General features: G+C 37.9%; 1 protein-coding gene and 1 pseudogene across 2 annotated transcripts; one reads left to right on the forward strand and one right to left on the reverse strand.

Moving 5' to 3' along the window:
* Positions 1-996: 996 nt before the first annotated feature.
* Positions 997-15,136, reverse strand: LOC308350831 (olfactory receptor 56B4-like; annotated as a pseudogene). Its single transcript has 2 exons — positions 15,106-15,136; positions 997-1,968 (listed from the first exon to the last, which is right to left on the reverse strand). The product of its transcript is annotated as an olfactory receptor 56B4-like (transcript).
* A 2,967-nt stretch (positions 15,137-18,103) lies between these two features.
* LOC308350832 (olfactory receptor 52K1-like) lies at positions 18,104-19,066 on the forward strand (the record flags this gene model as incomplete). Its single annotated transcript, XM_080816306.1, has 1 exon — positions 18,104-19,066. The coding sequence occupies one exon, from the start codon at positions 18,104-18,106 to the stop codon at positions 19,064-19,066; it is 963 nt and encodes a 320-aa protein (XP_080672432.1).
* Between the last annotated feature and the right edge of the window lie 3,029 nt (positions 19,067-22,095).

The following is a 22,095-nucleotide window of genomic DNA, read 5'->3' on the forward strand; positions in this document are numbered from 1 at the left end:
TCTCTTTTGCTTGTCATGGCATGCTGTGACTTTGTGAATCAACAAAATGCTATGATTATTACTACTTTTAACTTGAAGAATTGATGCAGAGTGAGCTTTCACAAGTTCCTCAAGATCGTGTAGAGATTCCAAAACAGAGCAAGAGGAACAGGGAGAATAGTGTAAAGGTTTTGGAATCAGACTTCCAAGGAGTAGAATCGTAGCTGGCAGCACAAGGTCTGTAACCCCCAGTGCCTAGATCCCTTAGCTATACATTGGGAATAATACTGTTTGCGCCTCACAGGGTTATTGTGAGTATTAAATCAGATTGTGTGCGTGTGGGTGTGTGTGTGTGTATCTCAGTTCTTTGGCCTATGAGAAGTACTTGGCACTTGTTAACCATTAATTAATTAATTGATTATTATTATTATTGAGATTATCTGGTACGAGATTAAACTTTTTTCTGTCTTAAAATAGGCATTTATTTATTTTCCTTTCTGTATTATGAAAATGACATGTAAAACACATAAATGTGTGCAAGTTAGAGTTAATTCATACAAACAGTTTTAAAGTCTTCATTTTCTATTAGTATTAATGAATTTTCTTGAATACATTTTTGCTTACATTTAGACTCTTTCTTTGGATGTTTTTCTAAATATAGCATTACTGGATAAAAGAATATGAACATTTATGAACATTTCAGTGAATTTTATCAAATTGTTTTTTGGTACAGCTGGGCCACTTTCTGTTCCTACCAGATGTGTGTAAAGAGTATCAGTCTCAGAATGGCATTTGTGGTCAGCAACATTTCACTTTTCTATTCTTACTTATTTTAGTAATAAGAAATTTTATTTTACTTTTCGTATGTATATTTTGGTCAACGAGACTGACAGTTTTCATGATTTTATTGGCCATTTTTTTTTCTGGTGAGAGATAAAGGCAGATTACAACCCAGGTCTAGTGAGATCTAAAGCCTCTGTCCTTTCCTCACACTTTAAAGGCCTTCTAAAGCTCAAGTTATTTAGTGGGTGTCTCTTCACTCAGCCCAAGCAGTCTCTGGAAGCCCAGTCTGAGCTCCTGCATCCTGAGTGCGTAGACCATGGGATTGAGTGCAGGGGGGAGAAAGTTGTGCAGCACATTAAGGAGTACAGGGATCAGGGGGATCTTTTTCTCTGCAAGGTGTGTGGCAGACAGTACAATGATACCTGTGTAGAAGAAGAGGGTGGGGATGAGGTGGGAGCTACAGGTACCCAGAGCCTTTGACATTGCTTCTGGAGTTCAACCGGAGCGCAGAGCGAAGGATTAATACAGAAGAAGAGAAAACGAGGGCCGTATCACTCCCAATCAGGACCCATGCTAAGATCAGTTGGTAAAATTTGTTCACAGTGATGTCATCACAAGCCAGACTGGTGACTCCCAAGTTAGAGCACAGGCAGTGATCAGTTTCATTCTTGGAGCAGTGGTGTTGCTGGGCAGCCAGTATAGGTAACTGGGATAGTAAACTGGCCATTCCTGAGCACCATAAATCCTGCAGTTTTGATCACAAAAGCTTCAGTGACTATGGAGGGGTACTGAAGAGGGTGACAGATGGCTATATTGTCCACCGCCATGCAGAAGAAAATACCAGATTCCATGCACAAGAAACAGTGGATGGCATAGATCTGAGCAAAACATTCAGGGAGACTGATGGCTGTGGCATCAAACCAGAGGATAGCCAGGATCTTTGGCATGATGGTGGTGGCCAGCCCCATGTCCACAGCTGCCAGTATGCCCAGAATACATAGGCATGTGCAGTGTGGCTTCATGTTGGATGGTGATCATGACAAAGAGATTGGTACAAAGAGCTAAGAAGTACAGCATAGGCGGGCAGGGAGAGCCAGTGCTGCCACTTGTGAACGCCTGGGAGCCCCATGAGGATGAAGTGGGAAATCTGAAGGCCGGAACGGTTGGTAACATTAGTGGAGGGATCCGTGGTATAGGTGCTCTGTTCTTAGTGTCTATCCATAAAACTGAAATAACAGGAAGACTGCATTTGAAAGTTCAGCTCAGGGTCCTCATAATGTACTCTCCCACCAATGACCCAGTTTCTTTCATGTGTGATTTTTTTTTTTCTCCTGGAAATATTCCACAGGGGAGTAATAAAACAAGCCAAATTTTTTCTAAACATAACAATTGTAATAACCATTTATCATTACCCTTGTGTATCTAATAAGCATGTTCAAATATATATATCAAGAATAATCTTCTTACTAATAGATAACAACTATTAATATTTGGTTTCCTTCCACTTTTCCATTTTATATTTAAGTAGTTTATATCATTATATGAGGATAATGTTGTATCTTGCCTTTGTATTTTAGTATTGTGTTCTAGGACATAAAGTAGGCACTCAGTAAAAATTTATGACATGGATGAATAAACCACAACTTTCTATTATCATTAAAAGTAAGGTAGACTCTTAATTTGGATGACTGTTTTATATTTCTACATTTGGCTGTACCATAATTGACTCACCACTATCTTATTTTCAGATTATTTCTTTTAAGTAGAATTTTTAAAATGAAACAGGAGTGATACATAAAAAGAACGTAGCCATCTTAAAATTTTATTTTCTGTAATATTTTGATTTTAAGTATCATACATGTATGTGGTTAAAAGTCAAATAAAATAAGAAAATATAAACAACAGACAGTAAGACTTCTATGCTTGGGTCTCCTAAATCCCTTCCTTTTCACCAGAGGCAGCCAATAACCCAGTTTCTTAGGAATCCTTCCAGAGATAGTTTTTGCATGAATAAGAATATACGTATATTTTTCTTATAAAAGACAAAAGCAAATGTTAGCATACTGATCATAGCCTTTAGCCTTTGTTTCCTTTCCTTTTCTTTCTTACTTAATTATCTTGGAGACTGCTCCATATCACAAACGAGATATGCCTCACTGTTAAGTACATGATTTTCTACCACACGGATATCTGATAATTTAATGAGAACTTTGGACTTTCAGTTTGTTTCCAGTATTTTGTTACTGTAAAAAATTATGTACTAACTGTACTGTTCATATATCCTTATGAATATGTGTAAGTTTATTTATAGGGTAATTTATAGGGTAATTTCTGAGTGAATTGGGGGGTGAAATGAAAAACAAAGATTTTGATTGATATTGCCAGATTGATTTTCAAGAAGTTATTCTGCCCCTGTATGAAAATATGGGTATTTTAAGTGCTCTTGATGTATACTAAAATGTTGCTTCATAGATACACTGTAGCACTTTACATATATATACATTTACAAGTTTGCTCTGGACTGTGTTTATGTCACCACATCCATCCATTTCATCACATCCCCAATTAGGAATTTTATTTATTTATTTATTTATTTTTTTTTTTAAAGATTTTATTTATTTATTTGACAGAGAGAGATCATAAGTAGGCGGAGAGGCAGGCAGAGAGAGGAGGAAGCAGGCTCCCCGCTGAGCAGAGAGCCTGATGAGGGGCTCGATCCCAGGACCCTGGGATCATGACCTGAGCGGAAGGCAGAGACTTAACCCACTGAGCCAACCAGGCACCCCCCAAATTAGGAATTTTAATTTAAAAATTTTTATCAATAGAGGAAGTAAAAATTGGTATTTCAATTTTTGTTCAGTTTTCACTTCACTGTTGAGTGACTGTTGACATTTTCTTTCTTTTTTTTTTTTGAACTTTGACATTTTCAAAGATTTATTTTCCACTTATGTGTTTCTTCACTAATTTTCTCTTTTGTCTTTATGTGCAACTTACAGTATTAAATGAAATAATGTTTTTCAAATACTCACTGTTTGTATGGATTTCTCTATAACTTTTTTTTTTAAATTTCATTTTATCTTAAGGATATTATCTCTGTTGAGTTTTCTGGAAATATTTCCTTCAATTCATTTTCCATTAAAGTCTGTCTTTTCTAAAAAATGATTATACACATGCATACACAAACTTTTATGTAGTTATAACAAACTCTACTTTTTATATTTTTTTATGACTTTTAAACTTTTAATGATGTAAAATCCATTCTTTTAATAAATATTTACTAGCATATTCTTTACAAAACTTTATTTTAATTTAGTTTTTTTAAAAATTTGAAATTTCATGGGTGCTTGGGTGGCATAGTTGAGTCCCTAACTCTTGGTTTTGGCTCAAGTCTGTTCTCAGGGTTGTGAGATTGAGCCCCAGGTCAGGCTCCACACTCAATGGGGAGTCTGCTTGAATTTCTCTCTTCTTCTTTCTCTGCCTCTCTCCCCAACCCCATTCTCTCTCTAAAATAAACAAACAAATAAATAAATAATAGAAAATTCACATGGAGTGAAAAAGTATCTAAATTAATTTCTCCCCACTAATTTTAAACTATTATTTCAGCATCATTCAATAAATGAGACTTCTTTTTTCCTATTACTCTGAATGCCCTTTTTTGTTCATATATTAAATTTCAGCCTGTATTCAAAGATCACTGCCTCCCAGGACAATCTTTTCTGTTTTTAGTGTCACTACCAATTGAATCATGTATTTACCACATGATAGGGGAGATTCTTAGTAATAACTTCAAAAAAAGTTTTAAATTAATGTTAATTTAAATGCTATTTTTTGAATATTATATTTAAAAATACAAATGATTATGGAAGAGTTGATGTCTTTATCCATTGATTCTCTCCATTCAGAAATCTATATGTTTTTCTTTTTTGTCATAGATTTTTTTTTTTTGGAATTTTTTCTATTATTATTACTTTTGTCTCTCTTTATATTTCCTAATTGGCTACTGTTACCTAAGAAACCTCCTGATGGCTATTGTTTTTTAAGACACTTTCCAAAATATAGCTCTTTTACACTATTGCTTTTCAAAGCTGATAGTTTTTAGGAAATTTTCTTTTTCATATTTTTCTTTTGGTAGAATATATTTTCCACAATTAGATAAGTTTGACTATTGTAAGTTTTTTTTAATTTAGTATTTTTTTAAAGATTTTATCTATTTATTTGACAGAGAGAGACAGTGAGAGAGGGAACACAAGCAGGGGGAATGGGAGAGGGAGGAGCAGTTTTCCCACTGAGCAGGGAGCCCGATGTGGGGCTCCATCCCAGAACCCTGGGATCATGACCCAAGCAGAAGGCAGATGCTTAACAACTGAGCCACCCAGGTGCCCCTATTGTAAGTTTTTATTTTGCATCATATTAAAATGTTTATACATTTCTAAACAACATAAGGAAACAGGGAGAGTCAACATCTGTGTCTAGGTCTAGACTTCAAATAGACTATCTCTAGAACTTTCCCTTCAGTGTGCTACTGGCTAATGCTTTTCTGATGAATGGTCTCTATTAGTTTTGGTGATTTGATGTCTATTTTTAGTTTTTGATTAAAAAAATCAGAAATGGGTATATTCAATCACAATCTCTTTTCAGGATCTTGGATCCATAAGTTAAATGGGAGGATCTCCTGTTGGCACCATCCTTTCTGCTTTGACAGCATGCTTCCCCAGTGTCAGGCTCTGAGAGGCAGACTTTGGTTGCTCTATTGTTAGGGATGGGTTTCTACTCCTCTAATATGTCCAGAGGATTGCTCAGTATCATTTTTCTCACTTGTTTTCTAGACCTCAGGCTTTTGTCTCTTTAAGGAAGATCTTGAGGAATAAGAGGGCCGAAGTCGGAAGGATCAAAAGAAGGAAGAAAAGTGAGAAAGCCAAAGATGGGGAGAAAGAGAGGCAGGGTAACCAGAACCCAGAGATACAAACACAGAGCCAGAAAATGGCCCCCTCCCCTCCCCTTCCTTCCCCTTGGCCCCTGGTTATTCCCTGCTAGGAGGTCCTGTAGAGATTCTTTCCAAATGGAACTGTCTTCTGTATCTGCTTCTAGTCTCTTGGCTACACCTATCTTTTATGCCTTTGTTGCCAGGAGTACAATTTATCCTCTCCCCTGGGGCCTGGGCTTTTGCACAGTTTGGAGCCTAGAGTTGCCCTAGACCTTCTTGGGTACTCCCCAGGTCCTCCATGAGACTCTCTGTAATCTTTTTTCCTGTGTGAATCAAGACATGGTGTCTTTTTTGCTATAGCCCCAAATGGCCTGCAGTGATCTTACAGGTATGTCAAGCTTGGCTCAGGGAGTAGAAATACTCATCCCCCAGTCCCATGGAAAGCACTATTATGTGGTCCCTCTGTCATTTAAAATTTTAAAAAATTTTTAGGTTAGCCATTTACTTTCTCTTTTTTAAAAATTTCATTTTAAGTGTTATTTTAATTCCAGGTAGTTAGCATACAGTATTATATTAATTTCAGGTATACAATATAGTAGTTCAACATTTCTGTGTATCACTCGGCACTCATCACAACAACTACACTCCTTAATCCCCATCACTTATTTAATCCATCCCCCAACTCCCTTTTTGTTACCATCCTTTTGTTCCCTATAGTTAAGAGTCTGTTTTTTGTTCTCTGTCTTATTTTTTCCCTTTTGTTTCTTAAATTCCCCATATGAGCGAAACATGTGGTATTTGTCTTTCTCTGATTGACTTATTTTGCTTAGCATAATACTCTAGCTTCATCCATGTCATTGCAAATGGCAATAGTTCATTCTTTTTTATGGATGAGTAATATACAATGGAATATTACCCAGCCATAAAAAAGAATATATATATATCACACATCTTCTTTATCTGTTCATCAATTGAAGGACACTTGGGTTGCTTCCATATCTTGGCTATTGCAAATAATGCTGCTATAAGCATAGAGCTGCATGTATCCCCCTGAATTAGTTCTTGTATTCTTTGGGTAAATACCCGGTAGTGTGATTGCTGGATCATAAGGTAGCTCTATTTTTAACTTTTTGAGGAATCTCCTTACTGTTTTTCAGAGTGACCGCACCAGTTTGCATTCCCACCAAAAGTGCACTACTGTTCCTTTTTTCCCACATCCTCAGTACTTGCTGTTTTTCGTATTGTTGATTTTAGCCATTCTGACATGTAAGAGGTGATACCTCACTGTGGTTTTAATTTGCATTTCCCTGATGATGAGTGATGTCGAGCATATTTTCATGTATCTGTTGGTCATCTTTATGTCTGGAAAAACGTCTCTTCATGTTTTCTGCCCATTTTTTAAGCTGGATTTTTTTTTTTGGATGTTGAGTTTTATGAGTTCCTTATGTATTTTGGATACTAACCTTTATTGAAGATGTCATTTGCAAATCATTTTGAATTTATTTTTGTGTTTGGCATAAGAAAGTGGTCCGGTTTCTTTCTTGTGAATCTTGCTGTCCAGTTTTCCAACACCATTTGGTGAAGAGACTATCTTCTTCCTATTGGATATTCTTTCTGCATTGTTGAAGATTAATTGACCACATAATTTTGAGTTTATTTATGGATTTTCCATTCTGTTCTATTGATCTATGCATCTATTTTTGTGTTAGTACAATATTATCTTGATCACTACAGCTTTGTAATAGAACTTGGAAGTCTAGAATTGTGATGCCTTGGGCTTTGCTTTTCTTTTTCAGGGTTGCTTTGGGTATTTGGGGTCTTGTGGTTTCATCCAAATTTTGGGATTGTTTATTCTTGTTCTGTAAAAAATGTTGTTGGTATTTTGATAGAGATTGCATTAAGTGTATAGACTACTTTGGGTAGTACAGACATTTTAACAATATTTGTTCTTCCAATCCATGAGCATAGAATGTCTTTCCATTTCTTTGTGTCCTCTTCAGTTTCTTTCATCAGTGTTTTATAGTTTCAAAGCATAGGTCTTTCACGTCTTTGGTTAGATTTATTCCTAGGTATCTTATTATTGTGGGTGCAATTGTAAATGGTATTGTTTCCTTAATTTCTCTTTCTGCTGCTTCATTATTGGTGTATAGAAATTCAACAGATTTCTGTACATTGACTTTGTATCCTGCAAGTTTGCTGAATTTCTTTATCAGTTTTAGCAGTTTATTGGTCCTTCCTTCCTTCCTTCCTTCCTTCCTTCTTTGTTGTTGTTCTTTCAGCTTTTCCATATATGATATCATGTTAATTGCAAATAGTGAAAGTTTTACTACTTCCTTTCCAATTTGGATGCTTTTTATTCCTTTTTGTTGTCTGATTGCTGTGGCTAGGACTTTCTAGTACTATGTTGAATAAAAGTGGTGTGAAAGGACATCTTTGTTTTGTTCCTGATCTTAGGGGAAAAGCTCTCAGTTTTTCCCCATTAAGGACGATGTTAGCTGTGGGTTCTCATAGATGGTCTTTGATTATGTTTAGGTACATTCCTTCTGAAGCTAATTTGTTGAGAGTTTTTATCATGAATATATGTTGGACTTTGTCAGATGCTTTTTCTGCATCTAGTGAAATGATCATATTGTTCTTATCCTGTATCTTATCAATGTGATGTATTACACTGATTGATTTGTGAGGATTGAATCACACTTCCAATTTAGGAATAAATCCCACTTGATTGTGGTGAATGATTTATTTAATGTATTGTTGAATTTGGTTTGCTAGTATTTTCTTGAGGACTTTTTGCATCTATGTTCATCAGGGATACTGACCTATATAGTTAGTGCTCTTTTTTAATGGAGTCTTCATCAAATTTTGGCATTGGGATAGTGCTGGCCTCATAGAATAAATTTGGAAGTTTTCCTTCCTTTTCTTTTTTCTTTCTTTCTTTCTTTCTTTCTTTCTTTCTTTCTTTCTTTCTTTCTTTTTGGAATAGTTTGAGAAGAATGGGTATTAACTCTTCTTTAAATATTGGTGGAATTCAACTGTGATGACATCTGGACATGGACTTTTGTTTGTGGGGAGTTTTTTGATTACTGACTCAATTTCTTTGCTGGTTATCTGTCTGCTCAAATTTTCTGTTTCTTTCTGTTTTAGTTTCAGTAGTCTATATGTTTCTGGAAATTTATCCATTTCTTCTAAGTTGTCCAATTTGCCGGCATATAGTTTTTCATAATATTCTTTTATAATTATTCATATTTCTGTGGTGTTGGTTGTTATTTCTCCTTTCTCATTTGTGATTTTATATATTTTAGTCCTTTCTCTTTTTTTTCTTGGTAAGTCTGGAGAGGGTTTAGCAATTGTATTGACTTTTTTTTTTCAAAGAATTATCTCCTGGTTTCATTGATCTGTTCTATTATTTATTTATTTCAGTTTCTATATCATTTCCTTTTATTTATTTATTTATTTATTTAGTTTCTTTTCAGTGTTACAGAATTCATTGTTTATGCACCACACCCAGTGCTCCATGCAATACATGCCCTCCATAATACCCACCACCTGGCTCCCACAACCTCCCACCCCTTGCCCCTTCAAAACCCTCAGATTGTTTTTCAGAGTCCATAGTGTTTCATGGTTCATCTCCCCTTCCAATTTCCCTCAACTCCCTTCTCCTCTCCATCTCCCTATGTCCTCTGTGTTATTTGTTATGCTCCACAAATAAGTGAAACCATATGATAATTGACTCTCTCTTCTTGACTTATTTCACTCAGCATAATCTCTTCCAGTCCCATCCAAGTTGATACAAGAGTTGGGTATTCATCCTTCTTGATGGAGGCATAATATTCCATTGTATATATGGACCATATCTTCTTTGTCCATTCATCCATTGAAGGGCATCTTGGTTCTTTCCACAGTTTGGAGACCATGGCCATTGCTTCTATGAACATTGGGGTACAGATGGCCCTTCTTTTCACTACATCAGTATCTTTGGAGTGAATACCCAGTAGTGCAATTGCAGGGTCATAAGGAAGCTGTATTTTTAATTTTCTAAGGAATCTCCACACTGTTTTCCAAAGTGGCTGCACCACTTTGGAACTTGCATTCCCACCAACAGTGTAAGAGGGTTCCCCTTTCTCCACAACCTTTCCAACACAGGTTGTTTCCTGTCTTGCTAATTTTGGCCATTCTAACTGGTGTAAGGTGGTATCTCAATGTGGTTTTAAGTTGAATCTCCCTGATGGCTAGTGATGATGAACATTTTTTCATGTGTCTGATAACCATTTTGTATGTCTTCATTGGAGAAGTTTCTGTTCATGTCTTCTGCCCATTTTTTGACATGATTATCTGTTTTGTGTGTGTTGAGTTTGAGTATAGATCCTGGATATTAGCCTTTTGTCTGTACTGTCATTTGCAAATATCTTCTCCCATTCCATGGGTTGCCCCTTTGTTTTGTTGACTGTTTCCTTTGCTGTGCAGAAGCTTTTGATCTTGATGAAGTCCCAAAAGTTCATTTTCGCTTTTGTTTCCTTTGCCTTTGGAGACATATCTTGAAAGAAGTTGCTGTGGGTGATATCAAAGAGGTTACTGCCTATGTTCTCCTCTAGGATTCTGATGGATTCCTGTCTCATGTTGAGGTCTCTTATCCATTTCGAGTTTATCTTTGTGTATGGTATAAGAGAATGATCAAGTTTCATTCTTCTACACATAGCTGTCCAGTTTTCCCAGCACCATTTATTGAAGAGACTGTCTTTTTTTCCACTCTGTATTTTTTCCTGCTTTGTCAAAGATTATTTTGACCATAGAGTTGAGGGTCCATATCTGGGCTCTCTACTCTGTTCCACTGGTCTATGTGTCTATTTTTATGCCAGTACCATGCTGTCTTGGTGATCACAGCTTTGTAGTAAATCTTGAAATCAGGTAATGTGATGCCGCCAGTTTTGCTTTTCTTTTTCAACATTTCCTTAGCAATTCGGGGTCTCTTCTGATTCCATACAAATTTTAGGATTATCTGCTCCAGCTCTTTGAAAAATACCAGTGGAATTTTGATCGGAATGGCATTAAAAGTATAGATTGCTCCAGGCAGTATAGACATTTTGACAATGTTTATTCTTCTGATCCAAGATCATGGAATTGTCTTCCATCTTTTTGTGTCTTCTTTGATTTCTTTCATGAGTGTTCCGTAGTTCCTCAAGTACAGATCCTTTCTTTTTTTAAAAAAAAAGATTTAATTATTTATTTTAGAGAGAGACAGAGACAGAGCAAGCAGGGGGAGGGGCAAAGTGAGAATGGGGAGGGTAGAGAGAGAGGATCCTGAAGCAGACTCCCTGCTGAGTGGGGAGTCCAATGTAGGGCTTGATCCTAGGAGCCTGATATCATGACCTGAGCTGAAACCAAGAGTCGGCTGCTCAACTGAGAGAGCCACCCAGGCATCCCTCTGTATCATTTATTTCTCCTCTAACCTTTATTATTTCCTTTCTTTAGCTGGTTTTAGGTTTTGTTTATTATTTTTCTATTTCCTTTTGGTGAAACGTTAGGTTGTTTGAGATTTTTCTTGTTTCTTGAAGGAGGTTTGTATTGCTATAAAATTCCCTCTTAAAACCACTTTTGCTGCATCCCAGAGGTTTTAGATCATTGTGTTTTCATTTTTATTTGTTTCCATGTACTTTTTAGTTTCTTCTTTAATTTCCTGGTTAACCCATTCACTGTGTAGTAGCATCTTATTTAACCTCCATATATTTGTGGTCTTTGCAGATTTTTTCTTGTGGTTGACTTCTGGTTTCATGGCATTATGATCAGAAAATATGCATGGTATGATTTCAGTCTTCTTGAATTTGTTGAGGTTTGTTTTGTGGGCTAACATGTGATCTGTTTTGGAGAATGTTCCATGTGCATTTGAGAATACATATTCTTCTGTTTTAGAATGGAGTGTTCTGAATATATCTGTTAAATCAAACTGTAATGCATGCATGACAAAGCTTCAGCTAACTAACTCAAAGTAGGGAACTGTGCCCACCACAGTTTAATCCACAGAAAACCAAAGTGTCCCAGCTGTCATATCCCCACTTCACACTGTCACTGTATGGGGTCTTCTTAGGGGTGGGTGTGACTTTGGGCATTCGATACCCAAGGGAGTCCCTAAGAATAACAGCTGGAGGATGTCTGCTCTCTTACCAGCTGGCAGAAATTCCTTCCTTGAAGAGTGATCTGTGTAGTCTGTTTGCGTACCCACCACACTTCACACTATTCAATCAAATGGGAAGTTTTTCGTATTTCTCTTTCTTGAACCTCATTTCTCAAATACATCCAGAGATGTTTTTCTTTCTTCATGAATTTTTTTTTAATGTTCATGTGGGTAACTTTTACTACTCTTTGGCTTCTAACTTAAGTATCACTTCTTCTAAGAAGCCTTCCCTGATTTTCCAGGTCTTTTTTAGATCCCATTCCTGTGTACTACCATAATGCTCCAAACTTCCCCTTTTATCAGTCTTTGGATAGCATTATAATTGCCATTATGTGTCTCTTCTCTCCATTGCTTTACACTCTGTGAGAGCAGGGGCTGTGCCTATTTTATCCGTTATTTTATTCCTCATAACCCTGAGTTGATGGCTGATAATGATGTTAACAAATGTTATATTGAATATTTTTTCTCTCTGCTGCTATAACACCATACTCTCTGTACTCCATTATATATATTAACATATAGTAAAAATATTAGTATAGAATCCAGCTACTTTAATCAACTCTTATTAATTCAACTTCAGTGCTGCATATTTTCAGTGTCCTGAATTTCCTTTTTGTGTCCTATGTTTAATGCTTGTACTTCCCTGTGTTCTTTCCTCAACCTATCTCTTCTTAGTCTACATTATTTTCTTGGGTGATATCCATTACTGAGGTTTTGCCAGTGGACATCAACCCCAAATCATCATTTAAACTTTTTTAGAGGTGTATTTATATATTAATTTGTTTTTCATTTTCTTTCTCTTATTGAAAGTTGACCTTATGCATTTGTTCCTTGAAGGGCCGAAAGTTGTTCATGAGGCCGGAAATCAGATACTAAAACTTGTACATATGTAAGTGTTGAGGTTATTTAGAAAAACAAATTCAGACTGGATGGTGAAGATTAAGAAGAACCTGACACAAGTTCTAAAAGAGGAAGGATCAGGCCATTAGAAAAGCTAAGAGCATATAGCAGAGAAGGTGAGTTTAATAATGTCTTAAAGTTATTTTAGAGATACGGTAGTATGGCTGATAGTGACTTTTTGTAAAAGAGCTTATTCTTTTACCTTTCTGTATAAGTACTATGGAAGTATATTCTATTCTAAGATTTATGATATTATTGAGTGATGTGGCTCACATTCTCCAGTTCAGATTATAAAGAAAACTTCTAACCCCTTACAGATTAAAGGGTATCTCCTTATCCATATCACTCAGACTCAGTAGTATAATGAAAATTTGAAAATAAACTGGCTAAGATTTGATGACTTTGCATCTTGATCCATGCCTTTATTAGCACAAGAGCTACAGGCAATGGAAAACAGGGAGTCTCTCTTATGAAATAGTAATGGGTAGATTTATGAAACCCCAGTGCCTGCCCACCAGCAAAATATTTATGAATTTGATACTATCTAATGAGATTATTGCAAGGCAATAATCTCACTTATCCATAGGTTCAAAAAGCCCTACTGATATCTGAAGCTACAATGTGCAGCTTGGTGACTTGACTCATATCATAGTTTATCAAAGAAAAACATCACCTGAACTTTACTGGGAGTAACCGTTCTAAATCTACTTACTACATTCCTTCCTCTCAAGCCTCATTGCTCTGCACTGTTCCCTCAATATTGATCTCTTAGCTGTTCATCCAAAATTCCACACCTTATGAATTTGGAGTTCCTTTTCGGGCTAGTAAGTCATTCTGGAATATTCTATTCCACTCTTAAACTTTCCTCTTTAATGTTGCCTTATTTGTGAAGCCTTCCCTGATCCCCTCAGGTATAATTAGATGCTCTCTCTCCAAGGTGTTCCCATCTCTCCATTGTGTGGCCACAAATCTTTGCCTAGGCCTCTGCTTTGCCTTTGGTGATGCTTCACCTTAGTTTGATGTATATCTTCCACTTGGCCATGTTTAAAATCTCTGAATTGCCTTCCACAACCTTAAGGGGGAACTCAGAAAACACATTTTTTGATACAAATTATTGATCCCAGCCCTCTTGTCTATTTGTGAAGCTTTAGCCCATTCCATTCTCTCGATATTTTACACAATTTCTGACTTTAGGCGAAGGTTCAGAGTTTCAGTCAAGCAGTCCATAGTCACACTAATCTAGAGTTCTGGTTCTGAGACTTTTCTTTATTTTCTGGGCCTGAGTTTCTGTTTCTGTTATCAGTGCCTATTAGACTGGACTTTGTATTGCTCTTGCTACTTGTTCTGCCTACTCCTTCCTCCTCCACTGGCGTTCCGGGCCAGTATTTTCTGCTTCATAATACCTCTCTCTGCGGTTTCAGACACTTGATGGTATCTTCTGCTCTAAGCTCACTGTTATCTAATTTGACTTCTCTGTCAGGAAACTGAGTGTTTCATATTAGGGTTCCTAATCTTGGCTCTACCTGAAATGACACCTGCTATGTCTTCTTCTTCCCTCTGGAACTGGTTTGGTACCCTTAGAGTATGGCTTTCAGAAAGGGGTGACCTGATTTGGGTGCTGTTGCCTTCCCATATAGCCTGTGTTGCCCTTTGTCTTTCTAGTAAGGGAGTATCATTCTGAAGACACAGGTCTTACTGAGTCTTGAGCTACAAATTTGCAGAGTTTGTTCTTGTCCCCCCACCTTTGTCTTTATAAAACAAATAATTTTTCCCCTGCAGGGACTTTCTTCCTAGACTTGAAGAATCCATCAAAAATCATGCATGTCACCACAAGTGTTCTCTTGTGTAAGCTGTACACACTCAATTTTTTGAATCCCTCTTAATCCATCGACTCCCTCTCAATCCAGATCCTTCATAATCTTGAATATCCTCCCATAGATTAACATGGCACCATTTTCAGGAGTGATTTTGGTGGCTGGGATGAGAATCAAATGTCAAGAAATTGGTTAAGTAGGGACAGAGTTGTAGGTAATTTCACCTAAGGTGAGATAATATATGGATGGTAGTACCTTCAAGACTTGGCCTACACTTGTACCTACCATTTTGAGTTCAGACATTTGATCTTATTCCCTGGCAGATTATCTTTTCTCATAAAGTCTTCTACTTATTAATCCATTCTTCCTCTCATGGTTCCACCTATGTCATGGGGGGTGGGTCATTTAGGTAATATTGTATGTTGGTCCTGGTGTTGGTCCTCCTCATCCCTGCCTTCTTCCTCACTCACCCTAGATCAGATCTTGCTTAGGCCAGAAAATCAGGTAGTCCCACTCCCCATGGCAGGAAGCTTTACCGTGTTTCTGGTGTAAGGCCTCTCTTGACATGGCACCCTGGAGTATGCGATTCAAAATATTCCCTGCTGGGGATGTTCCCTGGAGTCCCAGTAAGAAGAAGAGTCCTTGTTAAACCTTTGTCTGAAGAAGAGGCAGAAGTACTAATTGGTGTCTGGGTGGTGGGAGCTTCATTTTGGATCCCTATAGGCAATGCCCGAAAAGCTGCCCATTAAATACTCTGTTCTTGGAAATTTACTGGTAGCTTAACTTCTTCTCATTCTTCTGTAGGTTAAACAGTGCAGCTCTTTGGTGAGTAATGGCCAAGCATAGGGCCAAGCAAGAGAGATACATCCAGGCTTCATTCACAAATTAACTTTTCACCAACCTTCCCAGATCTGGATAATCCCGTAGACTGTCTGGGGTGGAAATGCATGGTCTTGATATCACTGGGAAAAATTGGAAATACCACCAATATTGATGATGTGTAGATCATCAAAAGTCTATTTGGACTTTTGTGTTATATGGACCCAGGCAAGGGAGGGGTAAGGTGTGTGAGAATTACCTCCTCCCAAGCAGGCAAACATCTTTCTAGTCCTGGCTCAATAGTAAGCTATTTGTAAGTCTGTTACTCTTTGAAGCTCACAGGGTGAGTCATAGGGAAACATTTATGGAGACATCTCAATCTGTTCCCTGGATTATTCTGGTTCCAGGACCCCCTACCTTCCTTAACCTTCTTCCCTGATGGAAGTAAAGGAGCTGAGCTTACTGAGTCAGACTTTTCCTTGAGGCACAAGGGTTATAATGAGGGACACTTGCTAGGTCCTGAGAGGCATTAGAGGTAATTATTTCTTCAACTATTCTGAAGATAACAGAAATGTTCCACAATGTGGGCTGAGGGTTAAAGATGGTCAGCTTTGAGAATAATGTGAAGCAGATGCTAAGGTGGTCAGAAACACCTTTCTTGACACCATTCAAGCCCTCCTCCCCCACCAACAACACACAGCAGTATTCCCTGGGGGTGCTGCAGGGAACAGTGTGTGGTTAGGAAGGAAGAGGGGAACAATATTGAAGAGGATATGTCATTTTTGACTATGTGCCTTTGGGTCACTACTACATAATAGCCATCCATTGGATGAATATATCATCCTTTGTCAAATCAAATACATTTTTCTGAATCTCTGAAGTTTCTGTTGCTCATAAGCAGATTCCTCCAAATGCATTATTTATTTTTTTAATTCAATGAAAATAATATTACTATTTTCAGCTCTTGACAAAGGACTTTCATGTATTATATCTCATTGGATTTTCACAATGATCCTGTGGGATGGGTTTTAGTATATTCATTACACATGTGGGGAAGCTAAGGCTTGGAAATGGTTAGATGATTTCCTTTAAGTCACAGAGGTGACATATGGCAGAAATAGTACCTCAAGTCAGGATCTTGACTCCTGGTCCAGAGTTTATTCCTTCATACCAGAAGTATAGGTCTGCTCTAATCTCCCATCTTCCCAGTTCTCATGCCTTCTGCTGAGGTTATGCAGTCTCCTTAGTGGTTGTGGTGAAAGTATGAGCAATAATCACATAGTTTCTCTTGGAGAGAAAAGCAAAACATTCTTGGCCATTTTAAGCCATGCTGTTTCTTCTTTCTTGGATTATGCTCCTGGCTGACTTCTGTTCCTTTCCCTCATGCTTCGAGACCACTTATTTCTGTTATTGGAATTGTGAGATCAACCTAGCTGCATCTTTTCCGCCAGGAATGTGAATCACTTATCTTATGCCCCTAAACCTAGGTCTCTCTGTATCCTTGTGTTTTTCTTTCACGTGAAAGAACTGTGGCACTGGAGGTATAAAGGATGTTGGAGAGACCTATACTCTCTAAACTGTTCCTTATCTGCCCTGCTATTTGATCCCTCTACTGCCCACCCTTGGCCACCCAGATCTGGATGTTCTTCCTTGGCCCTGCAGCAGTCACTGCTAACACACAGAGAGGGTGATGACTTCTTAGCTCAGGAACTGGGGATTGGTTTGATGTGAGCTCTTGGTTTGATGTGAGTCTGATTCTGTCACTAAATGGATCTTTGACCCTTAGCTATTTACTTCATTTTAGACCTCAGTTTTCTAACCTACAAAAGAATGGTATTGGGCACAGGATGTATTGCAGATCTGAATAATTTTGTACACTTTTTGTGATTATATATGAGAAATGGAATTGGAGGGAATGTCTGGCAATTTTTTCTCTGTTCTCATTAATTTGGCATGATTTAGAATTCTTTGGCTTTCACATGACAGTTATTACCAAGAGCTTCTGTTTTTTACAGGTGACCACAACTCTGAAATTTGTGTCTACCTCTGTACACCACTACCTTGAAGGAGAGGGAGATACAGGATTGAGATACTGGGGAGAGAAACAAGATACACATTTGTGAAATGGCTGGAGAATAACTGCAGAAAGAACCTAATCAGTTTTGGAGTCATCAGGGACCATTTATTCTGTAATCTGGCAGTCAAGTGAAATTTGGAGGAGTGTGATGTCTCCAAACTAAGGGAGTTTCCATATGTCAGGATTTTTGGCTGTTTCAGATGAAGGTTAGTGATATAAGACTAAAGGACCAAGTGAGGTCAGTGCTGATTAAATCCAGTCCAGAATTCAGAACTTGGGAATGTGAGCATGATGGGAAGGATTTTTATTTAACCTTAGTTTCTGGGCATCTACTTAAATCTGGTTATGTCAGTTGTTCCAGGTCATAGATATATTGGGATATTCAATTCTGGAACCTGGTTTCTGAACTTCTTTACAAATGCACTTCCCGTGGGACCAAGCTGACTTGCCTCTTCTCTGTTTGAAGATCTTGCAGAAATATTAACTAAACTGAAAATTATTTTTGAGTGTTTACTGAGACCTATGGGGGTAGAGTGATGGTGACAGTATTGTCAGTGGGACCGTATATCTGGAGCTCGTAATCACTGAATTTAACTTGCCTCCTTTCTTTGCAGTAGCCCTTCACTCTTCTAAGTGAGATGATCACCATGATTCTTTCCAATAATTCTCATCACTTCCCACATACTTTCTTCTTGGCTGGCATACCAGGACTGACTGCTGCCCACGTTTGGATCTCACTTCCCTTTTGCTTCATGTTCTTCCTGGCAGTGACTGGGAATTGTGTCCTGCTTTTTCTTATCCGGACCGAGCACAGCCTTCACCAGCCCATGTTTTTCTTTCTTGCCATGCTTTCCTTTGTTGACCTGGTTCTCTCCCTCTCCACTCTGCCCAAGATGCTGGCCATCTTCTGGTTTGGTGCTACAGCTATCAGCTCCCACTCCTGTCTTTTTCAGATGTTCTTCATCCATGCATTCTCTGCTATGGAGTCAGGAGTGCTGGTGGCCATGGCCGTGGACCGTTTTGTGGCCATCTGTAACCCACTACATTATGCAACCATTCTTACCCCATTTGTTGTTGCTAAGATTGGAGGCCTGGTGATACTGCGAGGTGTGGGGTTGACCATCTCCTTTCCAAGCTTGGCCCGTCGGCTGCCCTACTGTGGCTCTCACACAATTGCCTATACCTACTGTGAGCATATGGCAGTAGTAAAGTTGGCCTGTGGGGCCACCACTGTGGATAACCTCTATGCCTTTGCTGTAGCAATCTTCCTTGGTGTGGGGGATGTGGCCTTTATTGCTTACTCCTATGGGCAGATTGTGAGGACTGTGATTCATTTTCCTTCACCTGAGGCACGTGCTAAAGCTGGCAGCACATGTACAGCTCATGTCTGTGTCATCCTCTTTTTCTATGGACCAGGCTTTCTTTCTGTGGTCATGCAGCGCTTTGGGCCACCCACAGCCTCTGCCGCTAAGGTCATCCTTGCCAATCTCTACTTGCTCTTTCCCCCTGCACTAGACCCCATTGTCTATGGAGTCAAGACCAAACAGATCCGGGAGCTACTGTTTAAAATGCTAAGGGCCAAGCAGATTGACCCCAGCTGAGTATAGTTCTCATCAGCTGGATCTCAGGGCAATGGTGGTCCTCCCCTGTGGGGTGGGAGCCCCACAGCCCAGGTCATTTACCTGATAGGGCCAGTCAAGAGAAAAGCAAATAAAGTTTTCTTGAGTGTTTGGAAGTTGGGAAATCTCTTCTGAGGTCATATATAGTGTTTAGATATTGGGATGGAAAACAGAAGTACTGGGTGGGGTATATCAAGCAAGTAATTTTTTGAATACATCTTTCTTCTAAGAGTTTATGACTTGTGTTGACAAGATGAATGTATCAGGGAATTGAGAAACAATGAGGACTTCTATGGACCTGGAAAAAGTGACTTGGAAGATCAGGGAGAGATGAACTGGGTCCCTATTTATACATATGAGAACATGGGCCACTTCCCACCATCTCTGACACTGACACATAGGCAGTCTGTGGGAGCCAATAGGCCTTCTTGATCAGTAAAACTCTGGCATCATAGAAATAAGGGAATTCTTTAGAGTTTCAGGTTCATGAGAGAAACTCTTTAAAATATTCACGTTCCATCTGATTCTAGAAGTGCTTTAGTTCATGTGCTTTCATCCTGTTTTTGAGATGGATGACCTTCTCTGACTCTATTATGTATTTTTAACCTCTGAGAGTAATGATAATTTTTCTTTCATTTCTTCACTTTTAGTCTCAAGTGCAGAACCTTGAGTTAAATTTATTGCATGCAATAATTATTGTTCTAATTATTGTCTATTTTGTCTTCCTTTGTAATTCTTTTGGCCATTTTCTTCTAATTCTTACTATTGGCACTCACTTTTTAATGTTTCTCATATGTTCTTAAGTATCTGCATATCCTTTTTTTTTGTGTGTGTGTGTTTTTTAAATTTTTATTTTTTAAATTTAATTTTATTTTTTCAGTGTTCCAAGATTCATTGTTTATGTACCATATCCAGTGCTCCATGCAATATGTGCCCTCCTTTATACCTTGCAATGTACGTAGTGTTGATTAAGAGTTATATATTCCTAATATACATAAGTATCCTTCTCTAGTTCCTCAAGTCTATGCTTCCTCCACGCATGGGTAGTCTGGGATCTTCCTAATGGGGATGCACCTCCTTGTCTTTATCCTTGCTTTTCTTACTCATGCTCTCTCTCTCTAAAATAAAATAAATCTTTAAAAATGATATATATATAAAGTGATTGGTTGAAGTATCTGTCCTCCGTCTCTACTAAGTGGTGAATTGCACTGTATCCTTAGCATAGTACCTGGCCCAAAATAGGCACTCAATAAATGTTTACTTAATAAATAAATTTTATTATTTTAATGGACTGTATCATTGTTAACATATTTCCTCATCAGTCACATTGACATATGTGTATTTTGGATTAAATGAATACATAAATCTCAAATTGTGATATAGGCACTCAATAACTTTTTATTGAAGAAATGAAATAAGTTGTCACAAAATCAGCATTGCAGTCATAATCACTATTAACACTACTGTCTTTACTGCTATCGTTGTGGTGAACACTATCTCAACTTCCAAATGTAATTTCATTAAAAAAAAATTTCAACTGGTGATATTTTGGACACAGTGCAGATGCCCTGAAGAACGTGATTACTCTTATAATGTAATCTCACTGCTGTGTATAAACATAGAACAAGCAGAAAAATAACATTTATCTTCCTCCTTATCTTCATTTGCTCTTCTTTTCTTCAATATTTTCTTCCTCATCCTGAGTATTTTCTAGGCTCTCAGTGTGATGATGAAATGAACTTGAAAATATAGAAACTATGATAAAATGTGATAGTGCTGTGATGGATGTTGGTTCTAAGTCACTGAGACTAATTCTGCATGGGAGGTAAGAGCCAGCAAAGGGACATGGGTTGGATTAGGTTAAAGAGATGCTATGAATGACCTGGGTTTACAAGAATATGGGCCTAGGTTGTCAAGAGGGTGGTTGGAGGGTTAAGGCTAAACTTATGGTCCCTAAGGGAAGTCTGCTTCAGTCTTTCTCCTAAGTGGCTTCTGCTCTATGTCATGCTCAGTGGTCCCATGTTTCCTCTGTTAAATATTAATCTTCAATATTATTAGTAAGAAGATATCACAGCAGCCTTATTCATAGTAGCTAAAATGTAAAGACAACCCACGTGCCTGTCAGCTAATGAATGGATTAACAAAAATGTTGTATATACATATTAGTATTCAGCCTTCAAAGAAATAAAATTCTGGCACATGCTACAGCATAGATGAACCTTAAACATTATGCTAAGTGAAATAAGCTGGACACAAAATGACAAATATTTTATGATTCTTCTTATATGAAGTACCTAAGTAGGCAAATGCATGGAAGCATAAATAGCACAAAGGTTGCCAGGGGCTTAGAGGAGAGACGAATGGGAATTACTATATAACAGGTACAGAGCTTCTATTTGGGATCATGCGAAAATTCTGGAAACAGATATTGGTGATGGCTGCACAATATTGTAAATGTACCTAATGCCACTGAATTGTGACTTAAAAATGGTTAAAAATGTAAATATTATATTAAATATACTTTACCACAATTAAAAATGACAACAACAAAAACACCCCAAAGAGATAGCTCTTCAAAGAAAAGGCAGAAAGTGGAGACTTCCCTCTTCTCCTATCTCTGCTTCATAGGTCAGAGTAGAAGAAAGGGCTACTGGAGATGCACAGTAGCTATAGGATTGCAGATGAAGATTCCTTAGTAGGAGGATGAGTGACATTTACAACCAATGGGTGTAGAGTTCTCTGTGTGCTTTAGTTAAACTTGTTTTAATCTATCTTGGTCTGAATATGCTGCATTAATGCAATACATTATTTATTTGAGAGCAAGAGAGAGCACAAGCAGGGGGAGAAGCAGACTCCCTGCTGAGCAGGGAGTCTGATGTAGGTTTGATCCCAGGACTCTGGGATCATTACCTGAGCCAAAGGCATGCAGTTAACTGTCTGAGCCACGCAGGTGCCCCTAGTGTAAAATCTTTTTTTTTTTTTAAAGATTTTATTTATTTAACATAGAGAAG

Source organism: Martes martes (genome assembly GCF_963455335.1).
Source record: "Martes martes genome assembly, chromosome: 10".
NCBI classification, from domain to species: Eukaryota; Metazoa; Chordata; class Mammalia; order Carnivora; family Mustelidae; genus Martes; species Martes martes.